A 13,124-nucleotide genomic window follows, 5' to 3' on the forward strand; every position below is an offset into this window, starting at 1 on the left:
CCAGACAGCTGTGCTAACCCATCCCAAACAGCACCCGGACCCGGCAGGGGAAGTGCAGATCGTAGCTTTGAAGGAAAGACCTGGAAGGACAGACAGGGACTAACTGTTCCCCAGACCCCCAGGGCTGGGAGCCCTTGGGCACATGGTTTCCTGCTGGGGGCTCACAAAAATGCAGAAAATGTTCGCCCCCCCCCCCCCCCCGCCGCTGATCTTTTACATGCCCCACTTTGCAGTTGGGCTCTGAAGGGAGACCTTTCCACTGCAAAACAGGGGGGAAGGCACTGCTTAAAAACTCACACTGTAAGATGCACGTGTTATCACTCCAGCAGTGCAGGTGGGGGACAGCCAGGGGCTGAAGAATGGTTCCAGAAGTTGCTGATCTGTCCTAGATTTGGGGGAGTCTATGTCCAAAGCCAGTCCCTGCCCTCACAGAGCTCACACAGCAGATAGTAAAGATATAATCAAACAAGACTGATCATTTGGCCACACAAGTATACATAATTTATACATCAAAACACTCAGAACAAGATGTCAAAACAAAACACCCAGGACAAACATTTGCAATGTACACACAAGAACAGGATCTTTAAAATGTAAAGAGTTGTGAAGAATAAGGAAAACCCACACTTGCCTCAGCGATGTTCTTCCAAGCACCTCGCAGTGTGCCCACTGACCACTAAGGGTCTAATACCTACGCCGTCTCGCACGCCCTGTGTTCTTCTAAGGAGTGCCTGTGAGCACATGGCACGCTTCTCCTGAGCGGTGCCTGGGCTGCTCTGTGCTCAGAACGTGGAGTTGCTGGTGTTCTCACCAGGTTTCTGCTTGGGACATTGGTCGGTAAGTTCTTTCCTCTGAATCCTCACGTAGCCACTTTCCCCAGGGGCTGGCGGTGCCACCCTGAGAGCCTATAGGGGTGCTGCCTAGTGCAGCTTTGCTGCCCTGAGCTGAAGGATCTGGCTGGATTTCAGGACCCAGCCGCTGACTGTGCTCTCCCTGCTAGCTGGGTAACTGTCACCCCAACATCCTCCCAGGACAGCAGACATGAGGGCATGGGAAGGGCACCTGTAGACCCCTAGCCACACACGCTGAGCTGTCAGTGGCTGCCTCCAAGCCTTCCTCTCCTGGAATGCGACTCCATACACCGCAGGGGCACGCAGAGGGAGTGCAGCACCCACAAGGGTCCTCTGCTGCCCACGCGGATGCTGACCAGGCCCACCCCGGTCATGTCCAGACACAAGCTTTCCAACAGTCATAGAGAGAGGGTCCAGGAGGGCAGCCGCGTGGGTGAGAAAGTGCACCGGGAGCTTCTGCAACACTGGCTGATGAAAGCGCCAACCAGGGAATGAGTCCGCCGCTTTACAGACGGAGTACACGCTGGTCCTCCCAGGTACACCCCGTCTTGCCCTCACTGCTGCAGCACGCCCGGCGGCCTGCGGGGGGCGCGCGCGCGCCTGGAGCCGGAGCGCGCTCCCCGCCCATGGGCGTGGCCAGCCCGGGCGGGAGCGGCCTCCCTTTTTGGGCGGGGCGTCCGGGCGCTTGGCGCCTCACGCGCATGCGCACTGGCGGCCCCGCGATGGCGGCCCCCGAGGAGTCCCTGAGGAGGCGGAAAGCCGGGAATGCGGGCGCCGAGCCTGGGTCTCCGCCGGGACGGGGGCCGGGGCGCGAGCCCACGGGCTGTAATGCCCGTCTCCGAGCGGGCACCTTCTGGCTGACCAGGATCGTGCTCCTGAGGGCCCTCGCTTTCGTTTACTGTGAGTCCGCGGGGCCCAGGGCTCCCGTCACTGTGGCCCCCGCACGCGCCCTCGTCCCCCAGACCGTCCCCGACGCCGGGACAGCCCCTCGCCCAAGACAACGCTTTCCTCGCACTCTTCGCCCCCCGCCCCGGTCCCATCCGTCTCCCCCTTTCCCGGGGCACCTCCACAGCGCCCCCGACGCCCCTCCCCTTGCACATGCCCCTCTCCTCCCCTCAGGGCGCCCCTCCCCCCGGGCGTCCCTTCCCCCCAGGGCGCTCCCCCGGACGCCCTCCCCCGACGTGCCCCTACTCCCCAGGGCGCTCCTCACCTCTCCCCACAGGAAGCTTATCACCCCACCCCACGCCCCTCTCCTCGGGACGCCCCCCCTCCCCCGCAGAAGCGCCCCCCCCTCCAGGGCCCCCTTTCCCTGGGACGCCTCTCCCCCTTGGGCGATCCTCCCCACAGGACGCTCTACCTCCACAACGTGCATCCCCGGGTCTCTCCCCCATCGCTTCCCCGCCACTTCCCCAGTGCTCCTCCCTCCACTCGTGCCCCTCCCCTGCACGACGCCCCTCCTCCGGGACACACACCCCTCTCCCCTCAAAGCTTCCTTCTGGATCGCTCCCCCGCCCCCCAAAAAAAACGCTCCCTGGCAGACAGGGCGACCCACAAGCGCTACCCCCTCCCCCATGCTCCCCCTACCCAGGCTTCTGGGTGCCCCTCTCCCTGGATGCAACACCCCTCCCACAGGCTCCCCTTCAGCCTTCAGACAGGTGCACCGCAGAGCCCCTGCTCCTTGCGCGGTCGTGCCCCCCTAGTCTGGAGCGTTGGGTTTGAGGTGAAGGTGCTCAAGGGCGACCGCACCTGCCCCCACTTGAGCACTTCCCGGGGCTTCCGCGTTCGGCCGGGGCGTGCGTGGGTGGGGGCCTCCGAGCCCCTGTCCCTAGAGCCTTGTCCGTTAGCGCCCTGTGTCCCCGACTCAGCAGCGGCACCTAGGCCGCGGGCAGCCCCTTGCACAACCCGGGAGCCTGTGGAGGCTGGCCTGGCCCCAAGCCTCACCGCTGTTCTGGAAGCTTCTGAGCAGGCTTCTCGTTCCGTGGTAGGTTAAGCTTGAGCCTCAGCCCTCCTTTGACCGGCCAGGAGCCCCTGGGCCCTCCACAGTGCAGGGCCCGCAGCAGCCCTGGCCCCAGAGGGTGAAGCCTGTGGGTGCTGAACCCACCTCCCCTCCCCAGCCCTGCATCCACAAGGGCGCAGGAGCCCTGAGCCTTCCAGCAGTGGAGCTCAAGCTCAGGTTCTCCAGCCGACCTGGGGAGCAGACTGAGAGACCCCAGCCCCGGTGGTCTCTGCTCCGGGATCCAGAGGGTGCTGGTCCCTGGCATTGCTGGCCTCCACCGCGCGGGGGTCACCGAACATCTCAGCTTCGTTTCTCAGCTCTTTCATCCCCCGAGGAAGCAGCACTGTCCTTACAGAATCACGGAACTGTGGGCTGCGCCCTAGGAGGGCGCCGGGCTTTTGCGTCTCCTGGTGCACAGGGGAGACCCGGCTTTCCAGAGCGATTCCGTGGCTTTCCGCAATGCCTCCCTCTCTTTTGTTACCGTAAACATAGTTTTCGCCAGCGCTGCCTTGTGCCCCACACTGTGACATAGTCGTTGGGAGTGTTTGAGCTGTCACTTAGCAAGAGATGGAGCGAGACAGAGGTCCTCAAGGAGGCTTCAGAGACTGTTACCAGGGGAGCCCGGAGCTGGCCCGCGGCACTGCCTGCTAACGCCAGCCCCGGCTTCCCTGGGAGCAGGGCTGCCTTTGATCTCTGCGGCTTCTCTGTTCCAGTCCTGAAGAGATTGTTCTGAGCTGCTGGGTCGTGGACAATTTAAGCCCTGTGCTGAGCACAGAACCACTTGCTTTGAGACATGCATTTTTCCCTCTTTTCTCTACATTTGGGGTAGAATCAGTGTTTTTCAGTTGTATGAAGGAACTTGTTTCCCATTTCCAGGGATGAAGTTCTCTGACAGATGACCCTGGGCAAGTGGCCATGCATCTTGCATTGGTCCCTTTCTGGAAAGTTCTGGATCTTTCTGGTAGCCTGAACTACCTCAGAGTTTCTGAAGTCCCAGTGTTTTCCATGATGCCATGGGGGCCGCCTGCACATTTCACTTGATGTGGAATTTTATAGTTGTCCCTGTGGACTCCTGACCCCACCCCAAGGCTGCATAATGAACCCCTGCCCTGCGCTTCGTTCTCTGCATGTTTAAGAGAGTTTTTGCAGTCCTGTCTTGAGCGTCCCTGTTCCTCCACTCGTGAGCCTGCGGCTGGGACGGGTTCTTCCTCACACTTCTGTCCTCCATCTTCTAGCGGCATCTCGTGCTTCGGAAAATTTCCTTGACTTCTTGCATAATCTTTATCAGTACTCTTTGTCCCCACGGGATACTTTCCCATCTGTGTCCCCCTTTCCTCCCCGCCCCCCCCACCAGCTGCTTGGTGCGGACACTCAGGACACAGACCGCCTGCCCGAGAGGCCCTGACTCCCTCTGGGTTGTAGTCGCAGTTCTTCAGCTCTCACATCGCCGTCTTTTTGTCTTTTATTCTTTTAGTCTCTCTTTTTCTGGGATTTGTCCCCAAACAACTTTTTAAGAAAGAACTTGAAGCTGGACTTTCTCTGGTCTTCTTGCACCCAGGGGTCTTATGAATCTGCCTGGGTCTTCCGTTCTCAGTCGGAGCAGGTTTCTCAGAGCTTCTGGGGCTGATGATAAGTCTTCACGCAGCCGGACCCCCTACTCGCTCTTCTCCGGACGCCTAAGTAGAAGCGTTTTCCTTTTCCTTTTTCTTTTACTTTTTTTGAAGATTTTATTTATTTACTTGAGAGAGAGGCAGCAGGAGTTGGGGGAGGGGCAGAGGGAGAAGCAGACTCCCCACTGAGGAGGAAGCCCAGTGCTGGGCTCCTCCCGGGATCATGACCTGATCGGAAGGTAGATGCTTAGCCAGCTGAGCCACCCAGATGCCCCAACACTTTCATTTTTCTGCTGACACACTCTTGACACCAAATGTGGGTTTTTTTCCCTCACAAGCAGTTCTGACGCTATCTGTCCGGCATGAGTGCAGCTGCCGCCTGGCCCCACGAGACCGCCCCCACGTCCAGGCTGTCACCAGCTGTAAGTCAGGGTTCCAGACCCCCTTGTCCAACCTTAATTTGTTAGAATGGCTCACAGAACTCAGGGAAACACCTTACTCCAGTTACCGGTTCATCGTCAAGGACAGGACCCGGGAACAGCAGAAGGAAGACACCCCCAGGGCAGGTGGGTATGTGGAAGGAGCACGGGGCTTCCAGGCCCTGCCCCCTGCCCAGGGGCCACCCGCCCCCTGCTGGCACCCCCATGTGCCCAGAGACTCCCGCACCCCTTCATTTTGGTTTCTTAGGGGAGCTCAGGGCTGATGGGCTCATTGGATGATGGGCTTGATCTCCAGCCTTCTAATCCCACGTCGGGGCCTTTGGCCACCAGCCCTCAAGCTGCTCCCCTAGGTGGTGTGAAGCCGGGTAAGGCGCATCTGGCCTGGTCAGGGGCCCCTGCAGCTGCTCCTCTCGGCCCCGCTGCTCAGCGAACTCCCAGGAGCAGGGACGTGGAGCGCAGAAGCAGAAACGGTTCTGGTTCTTCGCTTCTTCATAGGTGGCATAGGTGGCGATACTACAGTGACCTGTGTTTACCTCTGGAGGCTTTCAGAGTCCCTACTGCTGTGCCATCTTATTCTGGGTCCTTGTTTTTTAATGGCATGTCGACGTGAGCGTCCCTTCCTCATTCTTTCTCAGGGCTCCTGCCCTAGTTCTGGACAGCTTCTCTGACCGTGCCCCATCTGCTGCCTCTAGGTCCCTGTGTGTCCGAACACCCCAGTGGGTCCCAGATGTGCCCCATTAGCGGACTTGTCCCCATCAAGCGTCCCAGGTTGGTGGGAGCCTGTCTGAGAAGCCACTTCCCGGAGCTAAATGAGGGCCTGTTGGAGAAGATGGGCCCCTCCCAGGCCCTGTGGACGCTGCTGCGGTGATAGCCCAGTCTGCTGAGTGTCCACGAGTAGTGATGTGGGGGCCTCCAGAGGGGGCTCTGAGCACTGTGGGAGCAGAGACATTAGGGTTCGAAGCTGAGAGCCAGTAAGGAGTTCTTGAGATGTCTTTGGTATAAAAAAGTCATTTAATTAAAGCACGGGCACAGGCGACCTATGGGCAGAAGGAGCCGAGCCGAGGTCATGGGGAGTGGCCCATTCGTACCTTCAAGTCTGGGGAGGGTTGGGGACAGTGTGAGTCTCCCAGGAATTTTGGAAACAAGGTTTTCAAGATCCCAAGGGTGCTAGCTATTGTTATTAAAAGGCCATTCTTACCATTTAGTAAAAACTCAGTTGTGAGACCCCTCAGATGTAAATTTGTGGGCCATGTGCTTGGGGGGTGATTGCTAACACGCATCTTGAGGGGTAGAGAAAAGGGAGTTTCCGAAGGAGTTTTTTTATGTTCAAGTAGACTTACAGGGTTGGGCTAGGACTGCCTTTTGTCCTTAGCAAACTGTCCACATTGGGGCAGTTGAGTCCCTAGAGGAAGGTCACTGCCTGTTCCAGGACCCGTCAGTGGGCTTAGGTAGCCATGGAAATGTGATCATTTCTCGGCTGCCTTTGTTTCCCACGCCACAGAGGACGGGGGCATGTAAGCAGATTGCACATTCCACTTCCCTCTGTTACTGCGGAGTCCCTAGAATCGAATTTCTTTGAAAATCCTGTCTCTGAGTGGTCTCGGGGCTAGTTGTGGCCAGACGCTGATTCTTGGTTTTGCTTTACGTGCGTGTATGTGTGGCGGCTCTGGCGGCTCTCCTTGTTCAGTCCATGTGCTAGCCCCGACCCGACCGCGGCTGCTCTTCGAGGCGAGTCAGAACTGCACTTTCTAGAAGCAGAAGCTGGTTGACCTCCCCATCAGGGCTCTGCTGTCTCCTCCCTCACTGCCACCCCAGGGACCGGGAAGGGGGCGCTTGCCGCGCAGACAGCAGAGCCCGGGCCTGGTGGGCACTGGACTTTCGGAACTCCTAGCTGCTCCGTGGAAAGTTTGAGGGAAAAATGGAGCCAAAAGAAATCCTGCTTCATTGTATATGGTGGTGACGCTTCCCGCTCCAAGAGCTCACGGAGGTCAGCCCTTGTCTGTGCTCCGGGCCCTTGGATTCGAACGAGGTGCTCCGGGCCCTTGGATTTGAACAAGGTGCTCTGCTGGCTTTTACAGGGTTCTCTGTGAAGCGCTGCCAGGTTGTTTAAAAACAGGTGCCACTGCCCGCTTCAGAGCTGTCCGCAGCGCACGCCTCCAAAGAGCAAGGCCTGGGCGCTGCCGTGCCCTGGCCAGGGCTTAGCCACACTCGGTAAAACCCCTGCCCAGAATGGCATCTGGGGTGATTCTGTTTCAGTTTTATAGACATTCATCTGAATGAGACAGAAACCTCAATTTTTAGTTTCTAAAGAAAGTATCTGCAGACGTCCTTGGTAATGGATATTTAGGGAATCTGCTCACCTCTCCTAGATCAGCATCTGGGTTACCTCCCACCTCGCACCCCCAGTTTCCTGCCTTCAGGGGCTGGGGTGGGGGTGGGGCAGACTCCTGCCTGCCTGGGGTGGGGTGGCGGGGCGGGGGTGCTAAGGCTTTGGAGGTTCAGTTGGTTGGTTGAGCTTTTGGATGCTATGATATTTTGACATTTTCACTTCTTTCTACTTAGGCATTTCTGTAACAGGAGTGGAAATTTAAATAGGTTTTCTTTCCTGAAATTTTAATCGAAGCTTTGTTCATGGCTTCCTGATAAGATAGGAAATTTCCTAAGCTTCTTGCCTTAGAATCACTTTTTTTTAAAAAAATATTTTTATTTATTTATTTGACAGAGAGAGATCACAAGTAGGCAGAGAGGCAGGCAGAGAGAGAGAGAGGAGGAAGCAGACTCCCTGCCGAGCAGAGAGCCTGATGCGGGACTCGATCCCAGGACCCTGAGATCATGACCTGAGCCGAAGGCAGCGGCTTAACCCACTGAGCCACCCAGGCGCCCTAGAATCACTTTTTAAAACTAATTGGTACGGGGCATCTGGGTGGCTCAGTCAGTTGAACAGCTCCCTTTAGCTCTGGTTGTGGTCCTGGGTCCTGGGATCGAGCCGCAGCTGGGGCTCAGCAGGGAGTCTGCTTCTCCCTCTCCCTTTGCCTCCCTTCCCCCACTCGTGTATGTGCTCGCCCGCTCTCTGTCAAATAAGTAAAATCTTTTTTTAGGAAGAAATAATGGGTGAGACCAGGGGTCCCTGGCAGCTGAGTCGGTGAAGCGTCCGACTCTTGATCTTGGGATTGTGAGCCCGAGCCTCACGTTGGGCATAAAGATTACTTTAAAAAGAGAGAGAGAGAGAGAGGAGTCCTCGAACAGATCGGTTAGACCAGATCTTGTTTTCCTTCCCTGGCAATGGAGTGTGAATCATGGTCATAGGGAGAAAGGACGTGCCTCTCTTCCGTCATCGCTCATCAGGTCCCTGTGTGGGTGAGCCCCACGGCTCTGGAGTGGGCCAGGGTATCGTCAGTGAGGAAGGAGACGGGCTGGGCTCCATGTGGGGCAGCCCTGCTGTGGCCTCGAGGGTCAGTGGCATGTGGACTTGATTGGTTCTGCCCGAGGTGCAGGCGGGTGAGGGAGAAGGATGTCTGCGGGTGCTCCACTGCTTTCCCACTGACCCTCTGTGGATGGTGGGGGCTTTCATCCTCAGGTGACTCCCACCCACTGTCCCTTCCCTTGGCCTCCCGTGGTCACGTGAGGGTCAGGCCTCACTTCTCTATCTCCGCTGCTCTGAGCTTCATATCGTGGGCGTTCAAGACACTTGGAAGAAAAAGACCAACCTGTTAAGAAAACCCCAGACTTCATTGGAATTTCTCACAGGTGCCCCTTCTCATCCCGGGGCCCCTCCCGGGGCCACACTGCACTCTGTCGCCGCGTCTCCTTGGGCCCCTCTGGTCTGTGGCAGTCTGTAGGACCTCCTTGGCTCTTCGTGAGCTTGGTCATTCTGGGAAGTTCTCGTCCCATATTTGCTCCAATGCCTCCACACTGGGTTTGTCTGGTGTTTCTGGGACAAGACGGGTCACAGAGGCGAGGTGCCTTTGTCACCGATCGGGTGCCCAAGTCCACACGACTCGCCGTGGGCCTGTATCACCTGGTGAAGGTGTGTTTCCAGGTGTCTCCTCCCAACAGTTCCCTGTCCCTGGTTACGGTGCCCTAGGGGAGGGAGGACTCTGCTCCAGCCCCGGAGGGCATCTCCCCGCATCACTGGGAATCCCTCTGTGAGGAAGGCTCATGTCTGCTCTCCTCGTCTTCACCAGGGGCTCCAGGTTGTGTCCCACACTGTTCCTTACTGTGGCTCCAGACTGTCCGCCTCTGGTCAGCGCTCTGCGCTCCTCTTGCCCCACCCGGCCCTGCCGTCTCCCCTTCCTTCCTTTGTTGCTCTCCTCACCTGCCTTTGCCATCCCTAACACTGGTGGTTTGTCTGGCGTAGTTTCTTCCCCAGGGAGCAGTGTTTGGAGCCCAGATCTGTGTGCCGGGAGTGCCTGCTGTCGCGTGCGGTCACAATCCGTCGGAATGTCTGCCGGGGTTAACGTGAATTCACGCTGGCCTCTCCAGTCCCGATCCAGGACACAGGTGCGCCCCTTCCTTCCTCGCTTCTCTGGAACCTCCTTGTGTCCTGCTGGGACCCTTGCTCCACCCCCCGCACGTGCAGACGGCTTCAGACTGCTGCGCTCCCGCCCTAAAAAAAACCAGCCAGACTCCGGTGTTTCTCAGCCATTCCTTTGGTCTTTGTCCTGACACTGTTCACGCGAAGCATTTTCCGGAGTCCCTTAAGCCAGCCTTCCCTTCCTCCTTGGGCACAGTGTGATGACGTTAGATATCTGCCATAGAGTGGCGTTCAGGGGTCACAGTCTGCATTTCGTCCTGGCTTCTTCTGACCTCCAGTCTGGCTTGTTTCGATGGTTCGAAAACACTGAAGTTCATTGCTTGTGACCTACAGATCTGTGGGTATTGACACATGCATGTTTCTCTGTCACGGTGGTACTATACAGGGTAGCCGTATCCCCCCCAGACTCCCCTGTGCATGTCATCACCTACCCCCCACCCAGCCCCAGCACGGACGTTGTCGTCCCCCTGGCTTTGCCTTTTCTAGTGTGAATGGAACCCTAGAGTATGTAGCCTTTGGGTCCTATTCTGTTCGTTGGAAAAGGACATTTGTGGTCCTGCCATGCTGTTGTGTGACTCAGCGGATTGTGTAACTTCTCTCCACTGTTCCCCCATTGTCCCCCAACTATAGGCAGCTTCCACCCGTGGATGTTTACCCCCCACATGCGGGGACCTCTGTGCTGTTTCCCATGCTAGCAGTTGTGAACCAGGCCCCTGTTGGCTGCATTTGCGCACGAGCTTTTGCGGAAATGGGAGTTTTCAGTTCATGCGGGCACAAACCTAAGCGTCAGACTTCTGGGCTATCTGCGGTAACCCGGGTTCTGCTTTAGAAGAAACAGCCAGCGCCTCGCCCACGGCAGCTGCAGCCCATGCCCTCTCGCCGGCGGTGAGCGTCTGTGGCTCTGGACCCTCGGGGGCGCTTGGTGTTCCCCGCATTTGGGATTTTGCCTGTTGTGATAGGTGCTGGTGCATTCAGGCCTTACTTGGCATTTCCCCAGTAAATGCTACTGAGCGTCTTTTCTGTGTGTATGTAACATCCGTGTGTCTTACTCATGTGCCGCAGATGACTTCGGCGTCCAGGTGCTCTGCCCAGCTTAAACATTGGGCTGTTTGTTTCCTTATTCTTGACTTTCTTGAAGGCACTTAGTATCCTGCGAACACAGGATTCCGGCACTTGAATATTCTGGATGCAAGTGCCTGATCAGGTCATTTATGTAGTCTGTGAATGTTTTCTCCCAATCCGTGCTTTGTTTTTTCAGCCTCACTTACAGAGCAGGAGGTTTTCGTCTGATGCAGCTCTGTCTGTCGGTCTTTCTCTGTCTTGTGTCACACTTCCGGGGTTGCCACACCCAAGCCGCAGATTTTCTTGTAGAAGCTCCCTACTTTTACACTTCACGTGGAGGTCTGTGGTCCTTTTTGAGTAAATTTCGGGGTAACGTGTAAGATGTGTGTGGGACCGTCCGTCTGCTTCTGGTCGCCCGTTGTTCGGGATCATCTTTCTCCGTCGACCCGTCTGTGCCTCTTTGTCAGAGATCAGTTGGCCATACTCATGTGCCTTTGTTTCTGGGCTCTGTGTCCTGTGCCACGCCATCCGGGTCCTTCCTTCTGCCACACTGTCTTGATCGCCGTGCTTTGTAGTAACTCTTGACATTGGGTAGTACGGCTCCTCCGGCATCGTTCTTTCTCAGGGTCACTCTGGCGGTTCTAGTTCCTTTGCTTCTCCGCATCTGTTTTAGAACCAGCTTGTCTCTACCAACAGTGGAGCTTTCTGGGTGCTTGGATCGAGACTGAGTCTGTAGGTCAGACTGGGGAGAGTGGACATCCTCGTGATGCTGAATCTCCTGGTCCACAAACGTCATGTACCTCCTGCTTATTTAGGTCTTCCTTTGTCAGTGCCTTTCTGTTTTCCACATACAGACTCTGCGGGTGTTTTGTAAGAGTTTTACTTATGTATTTTGGGGGTTGCTATTTATTATAATTAGAAAATTCAGATTACAGTTCACTGCTGATACATATGAATACAATGAACTTTTAAGTATTGATCTTGTGTTCTGTGCTTGTGATCAACTTGTTGATTAGGTCCAAGAGGGGGTTTTTTGGTATTTTTTTGAGATCTTCTACTCAGACCCTCATATCATCTGTTAATAAAGACAGTTTGATTTCTTTCTTTCCAGTCCATGTGCCTTTTACTTCTCTTGCCGGCCTCACTGTGTGAGTCAGGACTTCCATACACTGCTCAGTAGGTTGGTGAGATGTCCTTGCTTTGTCCCAGATCTCAGGAAAGGACTGAGGTCTGGTGTTGGCTGTCGTTGTGCATAGCCGCCCTTGTGGGCTGATGGAAGTTCCCTTCTGTTCCCAGCGTGCTGGAGGTTTTCACCGTGAGCAGCTGCTGAATGCTGTCACTGCTGTCATGTGTCTGCTGGTCTTACCGTATTGCTTTCTCTTCTCAGTCTGGTCGTTGGTACATCACAGTGATCTGTGAGGATTGAACCAGCCTTGCATCCCTGGCCTGCAGTGGGTTGCGATTTGTCACCCGTATTTCTTGTTTTGTGAGTTTTGGTAGTTTGTGTCTTTCAAGTAATTTGTTTCATCTGAGCTGCTGAGAGACCTGTAGTATCCTTTTCATCTTTTTAGTGTCTGTGAGACCAGTAGCAGCGCTCCCTTCTCTGTTCTTGATACTGCTCTCTCTTTTTCTTGATTAGTCTGGCTAGAGGTCTGTCGGTTATCCTTTGGAAGAACCAACTTTTGATTTTCTTGATCTTCTCCATTTTTTTTTCTTGTTTTCAATTTCATTCAACTCCACTCTTAAGTTTTTAAAGGTTTCTTTCCTTCTGCTTGTTTTGTGTATCATTGCTCTTTTTTTCTGATTTCTTAAAGTAGAAGTTTAGACTTGAGCCCTATCTTTCTAACGTGAGCACTTTACTATAAATTTCCCTTTAAGTGCTGCTTCAACAGCATCTTGCATTTTTTTTTTGATATATTGTGTTTTCAATTTTCATTCTGTTGAAAAATACCTTATAATTTTGCTTTTGTTTTATTTTTTAAGATTTTATTTATTTGAGAAAGAGCATAAACAGGGAGGAGGAACAGAGGAAGAAGCAGGCTCCCCACTGAGCAGAGAGCTTGATGGGAGGCTTGATCCCAGGACCCTGAGATCATGACCTGAGCTGAAGGCAGAGGTTTCACCAACTGAGCTGCCCAGGTGCCCCTTTTTGTGGTTATATATGTGTATTTTTTCAATTCGTATTCATCACATTTAACATAAGTATTCATCACATATATATAGTTTATTTAGAAGAGTGGGTGTAATTTCCAAAGACTTGGGTACGTTTCCAGATAACGTCCTGTGGCCAACTGCTAGGTTAATTCTCTTTGTTCAGGACACACATTATTTTCGATTCCAGTTCTTTTCGGTATGTTGGTATTTGCTGTGCGGTCACAGCGTGGAGTGTCCTGGCGGACGTTCCGCATAGTAGTTGAAAATCATATCTGTTTAGCTGTTGGGTAGGGTGTTCTATGGATGTCATGGTACCATATCTTGCCCTTTTATACCGTATGACAGTCTCTAACTGTCAGATCAAGTCAGTTAATGTACGCATAGCGTATAGATATGTTTTAGCTGAGGTGATTTAATATACATAAGTTTTGTTGCTAGACTCGTGCATTTAATGTTCTCATGTCTATTTGTTGATTC

General features: G+C 54.8%; 1 protein-coding gene across 3 annotated transcripts in view; it reads left to right on the forward strand.

The window, feature by feature from the left end:
• Nucleotides 1–1,526: 1,526 nt before the first annotated feature.
• LMF1 (lipase maturation factor 1) overlaps nt 1,527–13,124 on the forward strand; it is a 93,466-nt gene continuing 81,868 nt past the window's right edge. For all 3 annotated transcript variants that reach the window (XM_059155472.1, XM_059155470.1, XM_059155471.1), the window contains exon 1: nt 1,527–1,751. In XM_059155472.1, the coding sequence (XP_059011455.1) occupies nt 1,553–1,751 (199 nt within the window). In that variant the 5' untranslated portion in view covers nt 1,527–1,552. The remainder of the gene's footprint in view (nt 1,752–13,124) is intronic.

The sequence above is a fragment of the Mustela lutreola genome, chromosome 17 (genome assembly GCF_030435805.1).
Source record: "Mustela lutreola isolate mMusLut2 chromosome 17, mMusLut2.pri, whole genome shotgun sequence".
NCBI lineage: Eukaryota > Metazoa > Chordata > Mammalia > Carnivora > Mustelidae > Mustela > Mustela lutreola.